We start from the raw sequence: 20,727 nt of genomic DNA, 5'->3' as shown, positions 1-20,727 counted from the left end.
GACTATTTCCTTTCCCATATTATGGAAGTTTTCAACTATAATCTCTTCAAATATTTTCTCAGTCCCTTTCTTTTTCTCTTCTTCTACTGGGACCTCTATAATTTGAATGTTGGTGCATTTTATGTTGTCCCAGAGGTCTCTGAGACTGTCCTCAATTCTTTTCATTCTTTATTGTTTATTTTCCTCTGCGGTAGTTATTTCCACTATTTTATCTTCTAGGTCTCTTATCCCTTTTTCTGCATCAGTTATTCTGCTATTGATTCCTTCTAGAGAATTTTTAATTTCATTTATTGTGTGTTCATCTTTGTTTATTTGCTCTTTAGTTCTTCTAGGTCCCTGTTAAACGTTTCTTGTATTTCTCCATTCTATTTCCAAGATTTTGGATCATCTTTACTATCATTACTCTGAATTCTTTTTCAGGTAGACTGCCTATTTCCTCTTCATCTTTGGTCTAGTGGGTTTTTACCTTGCTCCTTCATCTGCTGTGCATTTCTCTGTTCTTCTCATTTTGCTTAACTTACTGTGTTTGAGGTCTCCTTTTTTGCAGGCTGTAGGTTCGTAGTTCCCATTGTTTTTGGTGTCTGCCCCCAGTGAGTAAGTATTGTTCAGTGGGTTGTGTAGGCTTCCTGGTGGAGGGGAGTGGTGCCTGTGTTCTGGTGGATGAGGTTGAATCTTGTCCTTCTGGTGGGCAGTACTGCATCCAGTGATGTGTTTTGGTCTGTCTGTGAACTTAGGATTTTAGGCAGCCTCTCTGCTAGTGGGTGGGGTTGTGTTTCTGTCTTGCTAGTTGTTTGGCATAGAGTGTCCAGCACTGTAGCTTGCTGGTCGTTGAATGGAGCTGGATCTTAGGGTTGAGATGGAGATCTCTGGGAGAGCTTTTGCCGTTTGATATTACCTGGGGCTGGGAGGTCTCTGGTGGACCAATGTCCTGAACTCGGCCCTCCCACCTCAGAAGCTCAGGCCTGACACCTGGCCAGAGCACCAAGACCCTGACAGCCACACGGCTCAGAAGAAAAGGGAGAAGAAAGAAAGAAAGAGAGAGAGAGAGAGAGATAGAGAGAGAGAGAGAAAGGAAGGAAGGAAGGAAGAAAGAGAGAAAGAAAGGAAATAAAATAATGTTATCAAAATTAAAAAAATATTATTAAAAATAAAAAAATTAAAAAGTAATATAAAAAGAAAGAAAGAAGAGAGAAACCAAACCAAACCACAAATCCACAAATGATAACAAGTGCCAAAAAGTATACCAAAAAAACAAACAAAACAAACAAAACAAAAAGCAGGACAGACAGAATCCTAGGACAAATGGTAAAAGCAAAGCTATACTGACAAAATCACACAGAGAGGCCTACACATACAGTCAGAAAAAAGAGAATAAGGAAAAAAGAATATATCTATATATAAAAAAAAAGGAAGAGAGCAACCAAATCAATAAACACATCTACCAATGATAATAAGCCCTAAATACCAAACTAAGATAAACATAAAACCAGAAACCAATTAGATGCAGAAAGCAAACCCCAAGTCTACAGTTGCTCCCAAAGTCCACTGCCTCAGTTTTGGGATGATTCATTGTTCAGGTATTCCAGAGATACAGGGTACATCAAGTTGATTGTGGAGATTTAATCCGCTGCTCCTGAGGCTGCTGGGAGAAATTTCCCTTTCTCTTCTTTGTTCGCACAGCTCCTGGGGCTCACCTTTGGATTTGGCCCCGCCTCTGCATGTAGGTTGCCTGAGGGTGTCTGTTCCCTGCCCAGACAGGACAGGTTTAAAGGAGAAGCTGATTAGGGAGCTCTGGCTCACTCAGGCCAAGGGTAGGGAGGGGTACGGAATGTGGGGCGAGCCTGTGGCGGCAGAGGCCAGCATGACGTTGCAGTAGCCTGAGGTACGCCGTGTGTTCTCCCGGAGAAGTTGTCCCTGGATAACAGGACCCTGGCAGTGGCAGACTGCACAGGCTTCCAGGAGGGGAGGTGTGAATAGTGACCTGTACTTGCACACAGGCTTCTTGGTGGCTGCAGCAGCAGCCTTAGTGTTTCATGCCCGTCTCTGGTGTCTGCGCTGATATCTGTGCTGATAGCCATGGCTCATGCCCATCTCTGGAGCTTGTTTAGGCGGTGCCCTGAATCCCCTCTGCTCACGCACCCGGAAACAATGGTCTCTTGCCACTTAGGCAGTTCCAGACTTTTTTCCGGACTTCCTCCCAGCTAGCTGTGGTGCAGTAGCCCCCTTCAGGCTGTGTTCACGCAGCCAACCCCAGTCCTCTTCCTGGGATCTGACCTCAGAAGCCTGAGCCTGAGCTCCCAGCCCCCACCTGCCCTGGTGGGTGAGCAGACAAGCCTCTCAGGCTGGTGAGTGCTGGTCGGCACCGATCCTCTGTGTGGGAATCTCTCCGCTTTGCCCTCTGCACCCCTGTTGCTGCGCTCTCCTCCGTGGCTCCGAAGCTTTCCCCCTGTCTCCGCCAGTGAAGGGTCTTCCTAGTGTGGGGAAACTTTTCCTCCTTCACAGTTCCCTCCCAGAAGTGCAGGTCTCATCCATATTCTTTTGTCTCTGTTTTTCCTTTTTTCTTTTGCCCTACCCATGTACATGGGGAGTTTCTTGATATGGGGGAAGTCTGAGGTCTTCTGCCAGCTTTCAGTAGGTGTTCTATAGGAGTTGTTCCACATGTAGATGTATTTTTGATGTATTTGTGGGCAGGAAGGTGATCTCCACGTCTTACTCCTCCACCATCTTGAACGTCCCCTCTCTCCCCCTTTCTTTTTTTTTCTTCCTTCCTTTCCCTCCCTCCCTTCCTTCCTTCCTTCCTTCCCTCCCTTTCTCCCTTCTTTCTTTCCTTCCTCCATCCCTCCCTGCCTCCCTATTCCTTATCACTCCTTGTCCAAATCTGGCATACTATTTCTGTCTTTTTTGGTGTAGTTCAAATGCCACGTAGTATGAAGCCCTCCTTGATAACCCCAGCCACATACCATCTCTTCTCTTCTTTCTAATGTAGCCCCTGGGCCTTTCTTAGGCCCTCCTGTGTGCTGTATGGCTCTGGGATTATTCCCATGTGTGACTTTTTCTTCTTCTAGCCTTAAACTCCATGGGGGCTAGAATAATCATTTAATTCCCATAGCAAACACCTGACACTTCACATCTTTGTAGAACAAATGGCCTTTGTTGACTGTAATTGAGAAGGAGTGTAAAAAACTTTGTGTCACTCTTGTTACTAAAATACTATGTTTCTGAATGAAAGATTATTATTAGGATTGTATAATGGTAGTTCTTAATAGAAATACTTGTGGCTTTATATTATTTTTGCTGTTTGGGGTATTTCCTTTTATCTTTTCCAGGATTTCATTTGGAAAGTTAATGTTGTTTCAGGTTATTAGCTAAGTTACAGAAATAAGTATTCATCTAATTCTAGAATATTGGGATTCTGAATATGTGTGATACTTGTTTTCCATTTTATAGTTATGGATAGTAAGATTTTCATTTGTGGACCCACATTATTTTTTCTGCTTATAGACTTTAATGATTCAAAGAAGAGTCTAGTACGAAATTGGAAAAAGTTAATGTTGAAAACCTAAATCACAGAACTTTGTTTTGCTTCTGGATAGGCCCTGCAATCATAGAAATAAAATAAGCATAATTTTAGTCACCCAACTCTTGCCCGTAACGCAGGTAAGGTTTTCTTTAGGTGTATTCCTGAAACACCATATGTAAAATACATTTTGCTAAATGGTATATTTTAACTTATATTTTAAACCCAAAGATTTTATGTCTATTAGACAGTTGTAACTAGAATCATTTTTATAAAGCAGAGACTGTTTTAAAGCAAAGAATTATAATTAATCTTATAAACAAGTTTGCTTGTTTATAAGTTGAACTTACCCAAGGTGAAGATTCCATTCATCTTAGCCTTTTCTTTACAATAAATCTTTCTTGCTGAATATATTGCCACGTAGTGAAATTGGGCTACCTTGAGTTTCACTTCAGTCTCCTTTCCATTTACATCCTCTATAGAGGTGCTAATCACCAGTGAAATAGTTAAAAGATGATGCTAACAGTAAAAAGCACTAAAGGACATGGGCAGTCTATAAACTAAACAATCAAGTTTCTAAAAAAAAATGAAGTGAGGTTATATTGCCTAACAGCATTATTGCCTTGATTTTCTCACTTGCAGTGGAAATTAAAGAGTCTCTGACTTTGATTTTCTCCACTCCCTGCTGCATTGCCACCCCAGTGACATGTTCTCATTAACCCAGTTTCTTGACCTTTAGCTACTGCACTGAAGAATTCAAATTCACAAGAATTGAATTGCCTCATTCATATCTGCAAGGTTCGAATCATGGTTAAGTTTTAGGCGGGGTGTCTGATGAACAGGCTGCAAGTGAGAGTGGGTGTTCTTTAGTGAGGATCTGTGCTTGCTAAGCTGTATTGTTTCATTCACTCATTTGCTCATTTAGCTTTTCCGAAGCACTAAGGACAGTGATTCTCAGTGTAGTCATTGTGACACATCATGCTATCTCTGGCTGACTAATGAGGTTCTGAGACAATTTAAAAATAGATTTTTCACTTAAAAATATGCCACATGAAGTTATTAAGAAGAACGAAGGAGTAGGTATTGAAGATAAGATGTCCAACAACTCCTACAAAGAAGGATTACTAACCGTTTGCCTAAGCTTTAATGAATTTTTTTCTTTTGCTTTTCGCATAGATTAAACAAAAGAGTGTGAGAACTTTTCTCCCTCATACTTTCTTGGGAATAGGGACCTTGTTCCCTATTCTGCTGAATCCTTCATTGTCAATTAATAAAATGCTTTGCACAAATTCAATAATCAGGAAATATTAATTTAAAATTCCTTTACTTTTTTTGGTAGTTGGGAAAAACTCAAATCTGTTGGCAAGTTGATAGGACTGTGGGAATTTATTTATGAAAAATGCTTGCAACTGAAGCGGACTTCTCTCCTATACTAAACGTGCTTCTGGTAAAAGGATCTGCTGAACCACCCGTTTCTCCCATGAACTGGAGAAGAGACTTGTGTTAAGTGACAGAGGTGAAAGTAAGCCCCATTTATTCCACTGCTTTTCTGCATAGGTGTGAACCCAGACTGGACAATTCATCATCCAGGGGAGAGCCAGGTGGCCATGGCTTTATTTCTTTCATATTATATTTTTGCATGGAAAGGCATGTCATTAGTACTTCAGGGGAAGAAGAGTATTGCATTGATCCCTAGAGGTACTTGGTACTGTTGGGACCTTTCATCAAGCAGATTCTGTCTACCTCAGTGAGTGTATTTCTGACCTTTGAGGTCAAGTTCTTTTTTTTTTTAATGGAAAAAACATTAGTATGTGGAAAAACAGAAATAACCTGAGGAAATTATCCATCTGATCAGATCGTCTGTCATTCTGGGAAATTTTACTATTACAACCTTTATAGAAATTTGCTAAGATTTTAACATGGAACCTCCTATATTTTCTGTCAGAGTGTTTCTAGTTGTACAATAAAGTAAATAGATTTCATGCTAATACATTTAATTTTATCTGTAACATTCTCATAATTCAATCTGCTGCCCCCAAATCAAAACTAATATACTTTTGGCTTATCTACTAGTTTGAATCACCTGTATCATTCTGCTCATACTCAGTTGCTAACATGTATTCAGGGTCTGATGTATGAAAGGCACCGTTTTAGTTCAAAGAAGCAAGGGTTGGAAGTAGTTAGAAAGTCCTTTCTTTACTACAGTTTTCAAACATCAAATCATAATGAGTTTGAATGAAAAATGACTCACTGTGTTGAGTAGCTGTGTTTTTAAAATCTAGGGGTTTTTTTTGTTGTTGTTACTGCTCAGAGAAGAGAATGAAGAATTATATGATGTATGCAATTAGTGCTGTCCACTTTAGATTACTTTGGATATTTGAAAGCATGAAAGTGTTCAGACAGGTGAATGTTGCAGTTGCAGGTAATGGAAACCACTCTAGCTATATAAGCAAAAAAAAAAAAAAAAAATCTGCCAAGGGAGTTGCTACCTTTAATAAGTTTAGGAAGCTGGGGACACAGGAAGTCTCTATGCCAACTTCTGGTTTGACCACTTTAGTCACAACCAAGAGTCACGAAGCACCTGTTGTCTTCTGGGACATTCTACCTTAGCTGTGATTCACAATCAGATTGCTGCCTGAACTGTTAGCTTCAAAGCTGTCTGCTGCCTGCTAGATCTATACCAGCAAAAAAACACCTTGAGTGCTGCTTCTCTCCCACTTAACTTGATTCTGAATTCAGGTCTTACGGAAGTGCATCTAATGGTGAAACCTAAATTGCATTGAGAATGCTAGTTACAAGGGATTCTGGAAAACAAAAACTTTGGCATTCTAGCTTCTGCGATATAGGAAGGCAGAGAAGGAGACTGGAACAGAAGTTGAGCTAGCTGGTTGCTGTCTCTACCACAAATGCTCTTGTGTTATTCCCTGTGACTTCTAGAAAATAATCTTATATTTAGAATTTGACTGATTAAATAAGGGAAACGATTTTCAGATATAGACCTTGTATTTTGTATTTAGGTCTTCATGTAGATTTTTTAAATAGATTTTTTGTTTTTATAATCTAAGTCTTCAGAAGAGTATCTAGTAATCAGCAGTTACATGGTCAGATGTGTCAGCTGTAATCGTTCAAATATCTATAGGTGTAGTTATAGTTTGTATTCCATATGTCTTCTCTTTAGAACTTGGCTACTTTTTGAAATTGAACTTTTCCCACTGGTGCTCATGCTAGTGCATTTAACTGAGATTATTTTTTGCCATAGAGAGCATTAAGTAGAGCAAATGGAGCATAAACAGTGTTAGTTTACTAACTTCTTTAATTTTGTGATCATGATATTGAATATACATTAAGTATAGTGTAGAATATACTTAAGATAGAGCTCCTTCTTTCAGGAACTTAACATTTAAGGACATGGACAACGTATAATGCTTTTTAACCTGAAAATTCTTCTTTCCAGTTTTGTCTTTTCACATAGAACTAAGCAGAGGGACTGAGGGGGTGTGGTTTTCAGCTGTACTTGGGAATATTTACATGACTGGTAAATTTTCAGATGAGATAATAGGAGATTCCAGGCAGAGGGCCAGGCCGAGCCAGAAGTGGCACCATAGAGCCAGGCAGGGCCTGAAAGAGCTGGAGAGTCTGGATGAAGGCCATGGGTGAACTATTATTCTGCGTATGTCGTTGAAATGGCAGCATTCTCCATACAGTATAGATATGCAAATACCAGCACCCAGAGAGCCCCACTTTGATGTGTTGCCAAGCTCCTTTGGCCTCTAGTGGGTGCTGAGTGGGAGAGATTCCAGCCTCAGTCAAAACATCTGTTAGGAGAACAACAGGATTAATTTCGGAATTTGTCCATCTCCTACCTCAGTTTCTCCAAGGAGACAGTTTTGTTATTTGACCTGAATGTTACATAATGTTTTAGGAACCAAATCTTAGAATTTTCTATGAAACAATAAATTTGCAATACCAATCGAATATTATTTCTCTTTAAATAGATTTTTTTCCAGGTCTAGAATTATTATTTTTGACTTTATTTTGAAATAATTTCAAACATAGAAAAATTGCAAGAATAATATAAAAAACTCCTGCATACCCTTCACCCAGATTGACCAATTTTTAATGTTTTGCACACACACACACACATCTGTGTGTGTGTATGTCTTTTCCTGTATCATTTGAGAGTTAGTGGAGATATCATGCCCCTTTACTCCTAAACACTTCTGTGTATATTGCCTAAGAACAAGGACATTCTCTTATATATCCACGTGGATATATAGTCCCTATTCAAAATTTATCAACTGTCCCAATAATATTCTTTAGATCAGCGGTCCCTAACTTTTTTGGCACCAGGGACCGGTTTCGTGGAAGACAATTTTTACACAGACTGGGGCGGGGGATGGTTTCGGGATGATTCAAGTGCATTACATTTATTGTGCACTTTATTTCTATTATTATTACATTGTAATATGTAATGAAATAATTCTACACCTCACCATAATGCAGAATCAGTGGGAGCCCTGAGCTTGTTTTCCTGCAACTAGATGGTCCCATCTGGGGCTGATTGATGGGAGACAGTGGCACCCGAGGTGTGTTGCTTAGGTCCAGTCTCTTCCGTCATCTCGTTTTGGTGGCTGTCACTGCAGAAAACCCTGCTTCACAAAGATAGGATGTTGGAAATGGAAGCAGGCTTTTCAGTGCTTTTGTGGCAATCTCAGGATAGCCTGCCTTGACTTTAATCCAGAACATATGGAGATTTGAAGTTGTCTCGAACATACTTTTAAGGCCACCATCATTTGCGATCTCAAGCAGTTGATCTCTTCTAGCACAGACAAAGTCGATTCACCTGGCTTTTTCACAAATGGGTCGCGGATCCATTCCTTCCCATTTCTGGGGTCTTTTGTAGTTGGGAAGTTATGCTCAAACTCTTTTGAAAGCTGAGATAGGTGATTGTGCACCAGGTGGGAGAAAGAAGGCCCTGGCTCAGTCTCTTTCAAAATCTCTGCCAATGTTTGAAACATGTCAGAAATCCCAATGTTCCCTCATCACCCCCATAATTCCAGAATGCAGCCACTTTATCTGCTGACTTGAACACAGTTGTCGTTCTCCCCTGAAGTGCAGATTGAGTTCGTTGAGCAGGTTGAATATATCACACAAGTAAGCAAGTTTTGTGACCTATTCTGTGTCACTGAAATGTGCTGCCAGTGGTGACTGTTTTTCTAAAAGAAATCTCTGGAGCGGCTCTTGTAACTCAAAAACTCTGGCCAGTGATCTACCTTTAGAAAGACATCTCACTTCTGTGCATAAGAGAAGAAGTGTGTGCTCTATGTCCATCTCTTCACAGAGCTGCACGAACAGACTTGAGTTAAAGGGATGTACTTTAACGTGGTTGGTAATTTTAATCATGTCCTGCAAAACATTGTTAAGTTCAGGTGACATTTTTCAGCTAGCCAGCATTTCTTTATGGATGACACAGTGCGTAGAAGCGACCTCTATGACCCGAGTAGTGAAACCAGAAAGCCATCCAGTCATGGCAGCTGCTCTGTCCATGCATATATGACACAAAGTGACCAATTCAGTTTTCCTGATAAGTAATCAAATCATTCAAAGACTTGAGTAGTTCTGCAGTTGTGGTGTTGGTTGGCAGCAAAAGTGCACATAACATATCCTCATGCGCATCCTGAAAAATTTATCGCACAGAAACAAGCATTGTTGCCTTGTTGTCAACATCAGTAGACTCATCAACCTGGATTGCGTACCACGGTGACTCATTAATCCTCTCTAACAATTGTGCCTCAATATCCTCTGCTATTTCATCAATTCTCCTAGTTATGGTGCTAGCAGAAAGAGGAACACGTACCACCTTTGAACTGCAGCCTCTCCTAAAAGTTCACGATAAATATTCTTAATAGCAGGCAGGACCAACTCTTCGCCAATAGTAAAGGGCTTCTTACCTTTAACAATGCAGTTAGCCACTAAGAATGATGCTCTCAGTGCAGACACATTTGATGAAATGGTAGCCTTCAATAATTGATTCTGTTCTTCGTGTTCATATTGTTTTCTTTTGAAAAACTCCAAAGGCTTGTCTTTTATTTTTATTTATTTATTTATTTAATTTTTAATTTTTAAAAATTTTTATTTATTTATTTATTTACTTATGGCTGTGTTGGGTCTTCGTCTCTGCGCGGGGGCTTTCTCCAGTTGCGGCGAGCGGGGGCCACTCTTAGTCGCGTTGCGCGGGCCTCTCACTATCGCGGCCTCTCGCTGCGGAGCACAGGCTCCAGACGCGCAGGCTCAGTAATTGTGGCTCACGGGCCCAGTTGCTCTGCGGCATGTGGGATCTTCCCAGACCAGGGCTTGAACCCGTGTGCCCTGCGTTGGCAGGCAGATTCTCAACCACTGCGCCACCAGGGAAGCCCCTCAAAGGCTTGTCTTTTAATGCAGTATGCTTGGTCTCCATGTGGTGAAGCAGTTTTGAAGGTTTCATGGCTTCCTTGGATAGCCGGTCTCCACATATTGTACAAAGTGGGCTTGGAGAATGTGAATCACCTGTTGCAATGAACCCTTAATTTAAGTAGGACTCTTGGTATTCTCTTTTAAATGCAGCTTTCTTTCTGTTGGCAGTCTTAGAGTCTTTTGCTGTCTCATCATTGGGTCTTTCCCCCTTTTCAAAGAAGCTTTCTAGTGACGTTTGTTTTTTACTCATTTTGGCTAGGGTTAGCTTGTGGGCTTACCAAAACTGTGATTGAGACAAGTGCACAGTATGGGAGAGAGGTGCAGACAGAGGTGGTAAATAAAATAATGGGTGAAAATATAAAATAAAATAAAATAATGGGCGGGGCATGTGCAGACTAAAATAAGGGTTGGATTCTGGCTTAAAGCCTGCCACCAGATGCAGCTGTACAACTGAAGTACATCAACTCACTTGCCACTATAAAGCCTGCCACCAAATGCAGCTTAATTGTCACTTGCCTCTCACAGGTAGGGTTTTGATATGAGTCTGCAAGCAATTGATTTATTATGGTCTCTGGGCAGTCAGACCTCTCTGTTAATGATAATCTGTATTTGCAGTCACACCCCAGTGCTAGCATCATCGCCTCAGCTCCACCTCAGATCATCAGGCATTAGATTCTCATAAGCAGCGCGCAACCTAGATCCCTCGCCGCGCAGTTCACTGTAGGGTTCGCGCTCCTGTGAGAATCTAATGCCGCCGCTGATCTGACAGGAGGTGGAGCTCAGGCGATAATGCGAGCAATGGGGAGCGGCTGTAAATACAGATGAAGCTTCACTTGCTTACCTGCCGCTCACCTCCTGCTGTGTGGTCCGGTTCCTAACAGGCCACGGACTGGTACCGTTCCATGGCCCGGGGGTTGGGAATCCTGCTTTAGAGCGTATTTCCCCTTGACCAAGCATCCAAGTCAAGATCACATACTGCATTTAGTTGTCATGTCTTTCTCTTTTTTTTTTTTTCAATTTTATGATTTTAATGTGAAATATAACATTCCTTTAAAATGTGCAGAATATATGTACATTTAACAAAAAATTACAAAGCAAAATCTCCTGTAACCACCATCCTTGTCAAGAAATAAAACATTACTAGCACTCCATAAGCTCCTGTGTCCTCTACTAGTTAGATATTAAATATTCAGTTTATGTGCTTATTTAGGTTGATTTCTTTTTACACAAAACTGATACATTTCCTTTGCTCTTCCTTTCTTCTCACATTTTAGGCCTTCTCTCTGCCTGAAGTGTATCATTTAGAATCTCCTTTAGTGAGGATCTAAAGGGTACTGAAATCTGACTTTTTATCTAACGATGTTTACTTCGCTGTCATTTTTTAAAAGATATTTTTGTTGTGTATGGAATTCTAGGTAGGCAGTTGTTTTACTACATTCATGATTACTTTCTGCTATGTTCTGGATCCCACTGACATTGAGAAGTCAGCTGTTGTTCCTTTGAGAAGCTGAACACAATGTTTTACCATTGTTTTAATTAGTGAAACAAACAAAATAGGTACAACCAAGTCTCTCTCTAACAGATGTAAGAGGTAAATATGAATTTTATATGGCAAAATGTTTTATCCACTATAACAAATTTCCATAATTCTGAAAATTATCTTTCAAAAATTTTCCAAAATTCTAAGAAAAATTAAAAATTGGAGGTTTACTCTAAACATGCATACTATCTTATTATCCAGTTCTGTATGCAGAAGAGACTGAAGAGTTCAGATTTGACCAAGATGTTGATGTTAAACCTGAAATTCCGTCTTCCCCACCTCTAGGCTGCCAGAGCCCCCACGACAGCTACCTGCCAAGACAGGTCAAACATGGAGACATAGCGCCAGCTACCTGCCAAGACAGGTCAAACATGGAGACGTGGCGCCCTAGGTAGAATTATAAAGAAGATGATATTTGCGGTAACATCAATACAACTTCTGATTTATATGCATAAAGCATAAAAGCATATCAGCATTAAAAAGCAAGACAACAATAACTGAATCACTTTGCTATACAGCAGAAGCCAACACAATATTATAAATCAACTATACTTCAATAAAATAAATTTTAAAAAAAGAAAATAAAAAAGAAAATTAAAAAATAAAAAGTAAGACAACAGAATTTGGAATTAGTCCAATCCAAATGAGGCATCTTCAAACCTCCATGATGCTGGTTAGTGGTCTCGATCCCATTTAACTATCTTGGGCTCGCTGAGAGTAACGTGTTTCACGCAGCAGCTATACTGATCCACTGCGTTGGGAGTGAACGCAGTGTGGACCAGAAGGTAGAAAGACCAGTCCTTGCTGAAAGACAGGTCTGATTGCTCCACTTCCATCTTCTCCCCATTCTTCAGCAAATCAATCTTAATCTGGGGTGGATGGAACCCACACACATAGCAGTTCAGGTAATTTGGTTTTCCATTCTCTGCGGGGTGTCGTGAGTAAACCTGAACCTTCGGAGGACGCTGGACGGCGTCCAGGCCAGACAGCGAGAGCAGCCCGAGCAGGACCAAGGTCACGAAGGGAGCCATCGCTACAGGAGCAGCCCGGGCTGTCATGTCTTTCTAATCTCCTTTAATCTGGAACATTTCCCTAGCCTTTCCTTTTCTTTCATGACACATATTGCTGAAGAGTATAAGCCAGTTGTCTTATAGACTAACCATTAATTTTGGCTTGTATGACTCAATTTTTAAAAAATAAATGACTTTATATTTTAATTTGAAAAACATAGAAATATATGAGAATGAAAACATTCACCTATGATCCTGCTATCCAGGGATACAGTTGACATTGACATATTTCCTTTCTTCCCCTATGAATATATTTTTCTACGTTATTGAGATCATTCTGTATATGTGATTTTTGTAGCTGATTTTATGAGAATTTTCCACCTTATTAAATGCTCATTGAAAGCATAATTTTAGTAGCTTCCTTGTATTCCTTATTACAGATACACTAACATATATTTAAATATTCTTTTATTGTTGGACATTTAAATTGTTTCAGAAGCTCAGGGCATTCCCAGTCTGACTTTTGAGTAAGGTTTGCTTTCTCCCAATGTGCCAATGTACCTGTCTGTTCAGAGTGTCACACCATCTGCAGTGACAGTGTATTGTCATTTTCTCAGTCTGCCTGCTGGGAGATCACAGGGAGTTGAATATAGCTGAGTCAAACAGATGTTCAACTTGGATGCATCTTCAAGGTCTTGTCTTATTCCAGTCCTGAAGAAGCTTCTTGGGCTCTGAGAGACAGAGCTTCTGGCTGAAAGAAAACTCCAGTTTTTCAGTGGAAACAGCAGCCCATGGATTCCAGTTTGGTTCTGGTGTTCCCTTTAGGGATTTGTATCAACGATGAAAGAAGCAGAGGTTAGCTGAGTCTGTCACCTCCTGAAATGTTTTTATTTTTCTTCAGAATAAAGAATATGCATCATCTCTTCTGTGATTCTTTTCTTGACGCTCCTGTCCAGCCTTCCGCACTGGACCCAGCAGGGTTAATCACCCTCACCTCTGAGTTATCCATGAATCTTGTCCTTGGGTCTGTTACTGTAGCCCTCATACTGTATTGTGTACAAGACTGGCTTCCCCACAAAGCTTTGAGTTTTTTATCAGTTAGACTTTGCCCTGCAATGAACTACCCTAAAACTTAGTGGCTTAGAACAGCAGCCATTAATGTAGCTCATGATTCTGTGGAATCAGCAGTTTGGGCTGTGCTCAGCAGGGCTCAGCTGATTTTTGCTGGGATGGACTCTTATGGATGGCCACTGGTTCAGTTGGGGGCTGGCTGATTGCTGACTGGAGCACCTCAGTTATTCTCTTGGGGTTTCTCATTCTTAAACAAGCTACTTGGGCTTGTTGACTCATGGCCACAGGGTTCCCAAGAGCATTAAGAGGGCAAACCCTGAGGTGCAAGAACTTTTCAAATTTCTGCTTCTGGTACATTTGCTACTGTCCCATTGTCCAAAGCAAGTCATATGGCTGACCCCAGAGTGACTGTGGGAGGGCGCTATAAAAGGGTGTAGATATGTCAACAAATGGGGCCATTTCTGCAGTCAATCCACTACAAGTTCCTTGATGTCAGGGTTGAATTTACACATCTTTCTACGCTTAGCTTGTATCATGCGTTTGGCACAAGTTAGGTGCTTGGGAAATGTTGAACTGATCTGTATAGTTACCTGACTCCTTTAGCATCTCCCCAAATTCTAGGGTACAGTGAGAGCATTAAGGCAATGCTCTGGGGTGCCAAGCTTTAGGAGATTCTGCTTCTGGCTATTGATCAGTTAGTTGATAAGGAAAGTCTAAGGAGAGAAGATGGGTAAACACTTGGTATTTTTTTTAAAAATCAGATTTTTAGTGGAATCCTAATAACCTTCTCTATCTCCTACACAAAACATGCATACTTTTATATTTATCTTGTACCCTTATCTTTCTTAAAAGAATGCCCTTGATGTTCATTTTAATCTGATTTTATTCTGTAAAACTATTAGGGAGAGAGCATACAGCTGTGTTTAGACCGTATCCTCTAGAGTCAAGGCCTCTGAAGAATCCTTGAAATTTCAAATAACTAGGAAGAGTACCTCCCCTAGTTATATGCAATGGGGACCTCTGTCATAGCCCTCAAACTTTAGAGGGTCTTACTCTGTCTTTCCTCTGGCTTTATGGGGCTAGGAGTTGGAGGGGTCAAGGATGTGCCAGGGGGGCACATGCTCACCTAGAGATTGTACCCTTCCTCCTTCTAAATTATGTTCCAGGTAACTCAGACTCCAAAATTTTCTGCCTAAATGGCCTTAAGTTGCTTTCAGGACCTGTGTGGGCCTCTTTGCTTTTCTCCTAAAGGCACACCACACCAATGTGTTCCCCTTAGGTGCAAGAGATGTCCAAGGAGTAGCATTTGCACAGCGGGGGTTAGGGAGAAGATGGATCTTGGACTTTGGGTTGGGGTACCCATAACCTTGCTTTGGAGGATTCTGAGGGTGTGGGTTGGAACTGGGAGTATGATGAGATGTTGACAGGCCCTAGGCTAGGGGCCACTTTGCCTTGGACTGCAAAGGTTGTGGGTTGTCTGATCAGGAATCTTGAAAGGCTGTTTGTTGACGGTAGTGGAATATTCCAGGGGAGCAAGAGCTGGACTGGTCTCTTTGGTTTGTTTGTTTTTTTGTTTTAATTGAAGTATAGTTGATGTACAATATTATATATTAGCGGTGTACAATATAGTGATTCATAATTTTTAAAGGTTATATTCTATTTATAGTTATTATAAAATATTGACTATATTCCCTGTGTTGTATAATATATCCTTATTACAACTTATTTTATACATAGTAGTTTGTACCTCTTAATCCCTTACCCCTATATAGCCCCTCCCCCCTTCCCTCTCCCCACTGGTAACCACTAGTTTGTTTTCTATATCTGTTATTTGGCTTTTTTTTTTTTTTTAAATATTCATTAGTTTGTTATATTTTTTAGATTCCACATGTAAGTGATATCATAGAGTATTTGCCTTTCTCTGACTTATTTCATTTAGCATAATGTCCTACTAGTCCATCCATGTTGCTGGAAATGGCAAAATTTCATTGTTTTTTATGGCTGAGTAGTATTCCACCTGTTCTTTATCCATTCATCTGTTGATGGACACTTAGGTTGCTTTCATATCTTGGCAATTGTAAATAGTGCTACTATGACATCAGGGTGCATGTATCTTTTCAAATTAGTGTTTTCTTTTTTTTTTTTTTTCTTTAGGATGCATACCCAGGAGTGGAATTGCTGGGTCAAATAACAGTTCTATTTTTAGTTTATTAAGAAACCTCCATACTGTTTTCCACAGTGGCTGCATAGACTGGTCTTTTTTGAATTCTGGGAGTTTTGCTAAAAATCAAATGACTTCCGGAATATAATGAGCTAAACACTGCTAAATAGCTGTTTAACCTACTACATTTTATGGCAGTAAGTGAATTTGTTTCTTCTTTTGTGAGATTATGAGCTGAAAGTTTGGTTCCTGTTAATATATGACAAAATTATGAGATTGTATTCTTTATTTTAGGAAAACTGTCAAGTTGTTAAGCTACTTTTCCTTGATCAATAATAAAATCTTTTGAGGTCTAAGTGATTACTGTGTAAAGTAATCATTACATCATTACGGTAAAATGATGCCCTTTTTTTGTCCTCCCCTCTCCCCTGCTCTTTTTTCTTTTTTTTTTCCTTCAAAATCCCCATGCTCAGTCACTGCCGGCCTGGAAAATTACCTTTGCCTTTGTTATTTACCTTATGATTTTAGGAATTTAGAATGGTGTAGGAGTCTTAACAGAAGAGTTGGAATCAAAGCTCATTGTTTTCTGGCTATGGCTTGAATTTGAAATAAGAAAGGGCAAACATAAAAGTTTTAATCTTTAAAATGTGAAGATTAGGTTAAGTCATTAGTGGTGAACATATGTCTAGTAATTTCATTTACAAGGCATTTGATTAATGACTCTACTATAAACATTTCTTCAGATTCACATAGCTCTCTTAAAGCCAAATTATTTTTGCAAGTTAGCACACAGAGTTATCATCTTTTCTGGCTTAATGTTTGAAAGAGTCATTATATACTTTCTTACTAGAAAGTTATTTCCTATTGGTTATAGTAGAATTATATTTTAATGTGTTGTGATTGGATAGTAATGTATTATCATCAAATAAAAGGGCAAGAGAAGGTAGATTTATCAGACAATTGAATTACTGGAGATGTAATTGCTGTGAGGGAAAACCCAATTGCCTGTGGGTTGTAGACAGAGTGCTTCCTATTTTCTGCTGGAGAACTAGAATTGATTAGATTCAGGCCAATAGACTTCTGCTGATATTCATAGAATCACAGAATTATAGAGATAGGATTTTAGAAATCATCTAATCCAATACCCTCATTTAAAAAATAAGGATATTGAGGTGAAAGTTCTCTTGTTCAAGGTCACACTGTAGTCAGAACCCAAGGACCATAACCCTGAGCTAGTGACCATTACTTCTAAATACAGAGATTGTCTGCTCTTTGTTCATATTAGGTATACATTCAGGAGGCGAAGTCTTTTTAAAAAATTGTTTATTATTTAAAAGATTTTCTATAATTTTCACAGATGCATGAACAATTAAGCCAGTTCTCAGCCTGTTTTTACAAGTTCTTTGGTTTGCCTTTATTATTGCCAGAGTTATTATTATTGCAAAAGCATCCCATTCTTTAAGGATCCTTTCCCAGTGATTTGTGGGACCTGTAAAAAATGGTAAACCTTACATTTTTTGTTGTGTTTTATTTACTTTATTAAATAGGTAATTCTTTCACAAATCTCTGCTGTGTTTAAATATTTCTTTGATAATTTATAAACACATTTATGCAACCCACATATGTGTAAATGTGCATGTAACCCGTCAATATTAGAAAAGATTTGGGATTTATTTCATTCACTGTTAATTTATTATAACCAAATAGTTAAGTTATTTTAAATCATCATCTGATATATAGTTTTCTTTTCATTGTCTTTTATTTCTCAATAGGAACATATGGAACCTTCAGGATATGTGTAAAACAATCCTTAAAATCTGATTGAATTTTGGAAGTCAAAAAGGATTTTGATTCCGTTATGCTCTCTGTAACCTGTCTTGTTTTATTCTTTTCCCCAATCTCCCAGTTCATCCCACCATGCCCCCCCCACCCACTTTCCCCCCTTGGTGTCCATACGTTTGTTCTCTACATCTGTGTCTCTTTTTCTGCCTTGCAAACCGGTTCATCTGTACCATTTTTTCTAGATTCCACATATATGCGTTAATATACGATACTTGTTTTTCTCTTTCTGACTTATTTCATTCTGTATGACAGTCTCTAGATTCATCCATGTCTCTAAAAATGACCCAATTTTGTTCTTTCCTATGGTTGAGTAATACTCCATTGTATATATGTACCACACCTTCTTTATCCATTCGGCTGTCAATGGGCATTTAGGTTGCTTCCACGACCTGGCTATTGTAAATAGTGCTGCAATGAACATTGGGGTGCATGTGTATTTTTGAATTATGGTTTTCTCTGGGTATATGCCCAGTAGTGGGATTGCTGGGTCATATGGTAATTCTATTTTTAGTTTTTTAAGGAACCTCCATACTGTTCTCCATAGTGGTTGTATCAATTTACATTCCCACCAACAGTGCAAGAGGGTTCCCTTTTCTCCACACCCTCTCCAGCATTTGTTGTTTGTAGATTTTCTGATGATGCCCATTCTGACTGGTGTGAGGTGATACCTCATTGTAGTTTTGATTTGCATTTCTCTAATAATAATTATGTTGAGCAGCTTTTCATGTGCCTCTTGGCCATCTGTATGTCTTCTTTGGAGAGATGTCTATTTAGGTCTTCTGCCCATTTTTTGATTGGGTTGTTTGTTTTTTTTTAATATTGAGTTGCATGAGCTGTTCATATATTTTGGAGATTAATCCTTTGTCCATTGATTCATTTGCAAATATTTTCTCCTATTCTGAGGGTTACCTTTTCGTCTTGTTTACAGTTTCCTTTGCTATGCAAAAGCTTTTAAGTTTCATTAGGTCCTATTTGTTTATTTTTGTTTTTATTTCCATTACTCTAGGAGGTAGGTCAAAAAAGATCTTGCTGTGATTTATGTCAAAGTGTGTTCTTCCTATGTTTCCTCTAAGAGTTTTACAGTGTCTGATCTTACATTTAGGTCTTTAATCCATTTTGAGTTTATTTTTGTGTATAGTGTTAGGGAGTGTTCTAATTTCATTCTTTTACATATAGCTGTCCAAGTTTCCCAGCACCACTTATTGAAGAGACTGTCTTTTCTCCATTGTATATCCTTGCCTCCTTTGTCATAGATTAGTTGACCATAGGTGCGTGGGTTTATCTCTGGGCTTTCTATCCTGTTCCATTGACCTATATTTCTGTTTTTGTGCCAGTACCATATTGTCTTGATTACTGTAACTTTGTAGTATAGTCTGAAGTCAGGGAACCTGATTCCTCCAGCTCCATTTTTTTCCCTCAAGATTGCTTTGGCTATTTGGGATCTTTTGTGTCTCCATACAAATTTAAAGATTTTTTTTCTAGTTCTGTAAAAAATGCCATTGGTAGTTTGATAGGGATTGCATTGAATCTGTAGATTGCTTTGGGTAGTATAGTCATTGTCACAATATGGATTTTTCCAATCTAAGAACATGGTATATCTCTCCATCTGTTTGTGTCATCTTTGATTTCTTTCATCAGTGTCTTATAGTTTTCTGAGTACAGGGCTTTTACCTCTTTAAGTAGGTTTATTCCTAGGTATTTTATTCTTTTTGTTGCAGTAGTGAATGGGGTTGTTTCCTTAATTTCTCTTTCTGATCTTTTGTTGTTAGTGTATAGGAATGCAAGAGATTTCTGTGCATTAATTTTGTATCCTGCCACTTTACCAAATTCATTGATTAGCTCTAGTAGTTTTCTGGTTGCATCTTTAGGATTATCCATTTATAGTATCATGTCATCTGCAAACAGTGATGGTTTTACTTCTTCTTTTCCAATTTGGATTTCTTTTATTTCTTTTTCTTCTCTGATTGCTGTGGCTAGGACTTCCAAAACTATGTTGAATAATAGTGGTGAGAGTGGACATCCTTGTCTTGTTCCTGATCTTAGAGGAAATGCTTTCAGTTTTTCACCATTGAGACTGATGTTTTCTGTGGGTTTCTCTCTCTCTCTTTTTTTAAAAAATAATTAAATTAATTTATTTATTTATTTATTTATTTATGGCTGTGTTGGGTCTCTGCTTCTGTGGGAAGGCTCTCTGTAGTTGTGGCAAGCGGGGACCACTCTTCATCGCGTTGCGCGGGCCTCTCACTATCGCGGCCTCTCTTGTTGCAGAGCACAGGCTCCAGACACGCAGGCTCAGCAATTGTGGCTCACGGGCCTAGTTGCTCCGTGGCATGTGGGATCTTCCCAGACCAGGGCTCGAACCCGTGTCCCCTGCATTGACAGGCAGATTCTCAACCACTGCGCCACCAGGGAAGCCCCCTGTGGGTTTCTCTTATATGGCCTTTATGATTTTGAGGTAGGTTCCCTCTATGCCTACTTCCTGGAGAGTTTTTATCAGAAATGGGTGTTGAAAGCTTTTTGTCAAAAGCTTTTTCTGCATCTATTGAGATGATCATATGGTTTTTATTCTTCAGTTTGTTAATATGGTGTATCACATTGATTGATTTGCATATATTGAAGAATGCTTGCATTCCTGGGAAAAATTTCCCTTGATCATGGTGTATGATCCTTTTAATATGTTGTTGGATTCTGTTTGGTAGTATTTTGTTGAGGATTTTTGCATCTATATTCATCAGTGATATTGGTCTGTAATTTTCTTTTTTGTAGTGTCTCTGTCTGGTTTTGGTATCAGGGTGATGGTGGCCTTGTAGAATGAGTTTGGGAGTATTCCTTCCTCTGCAATTTTTTGGAAGAGTTTGAGAAGGATGGATGTTAGTTCTTCTCTAAATGTTTGGTAGAATTCACCTGTGAAGCCATCTGGTCCTGGAGTTTATTTGTTGGAAGATTTTTTTTTTTTAATTTTTATTTACTTAATTATTTATTTTTGGCTGCGTTTGGTCTTCATTACCGCGTGAGGGCTTTTCGCTAGTTGCGGCGAGCGGGGGCTACTGTTTGTTGCGGTGCGTGGGCTTCTCATTGCGGTGGCTTCTCTTATTGCAGAGCACAGACTCTATGCTCATGGGCTTCAGTAGTT

At 39.3% G+C, this 20,727-nt stretch overlaps 2 protein-coding genes across 7 annotated transcripts in view; one reads left to right on the top strand and one right to left on the bottom strand.

Annotated features, from left to right (window-relative positions):
• The window catches only part of DNM3 (dynamin 3), a 572,001-nt gene that overhangs the window by 32,280 nt on the left and 518,994 nt on the right, over positions 1-20,727 (top strand). The gene's annotated exons all lie outside the window — the stretch shown is intronic.
• Positions 11,903-12,555, bottom strand: LOC133087967 (beta-2-microglobulin-like). Its single transcript, XM_061185708.1, has one exon. The coding sequence runs from the start codon at positions 12,539-12,541 to the stop codon at positions 12,185-12,187; it is 357 nt and encodes a 118-aa protein (XP_061041691.1). The 5' UTR covers positions 12,542-12,555; the 3' UTR covers positions 11,903-12,184.

This window comes from Eubalaena glacialis, chromosome 3, assembly GCF_028564815.1.
Source record: "Eubalaena glacialis isolate mEubGla1 chromosome 3, mEubGla1.1.hap2.+ XY, whole genome shotgun sequence".
Taxonomy (NCBI): domain Eukaryota; kingdom Metazoa; phylum Chordata; class Mammalia; order Artiodactyla; family Balaenidae; genus Eubalaena; species Eubalaena glacialis.
This window is presented reverse-complemented; position numbering and strand designations above follow the sequence as displayed.

Coding starts and splice junctions, on each gene's coding strand:
- LOC133087967 (XM_061185708.1), bottom strand. CDS start 12,541: ATGGCTCCCTTCGTGACCTTGGTCCTGCTCGGGCTGCTCTCGCTGTCT.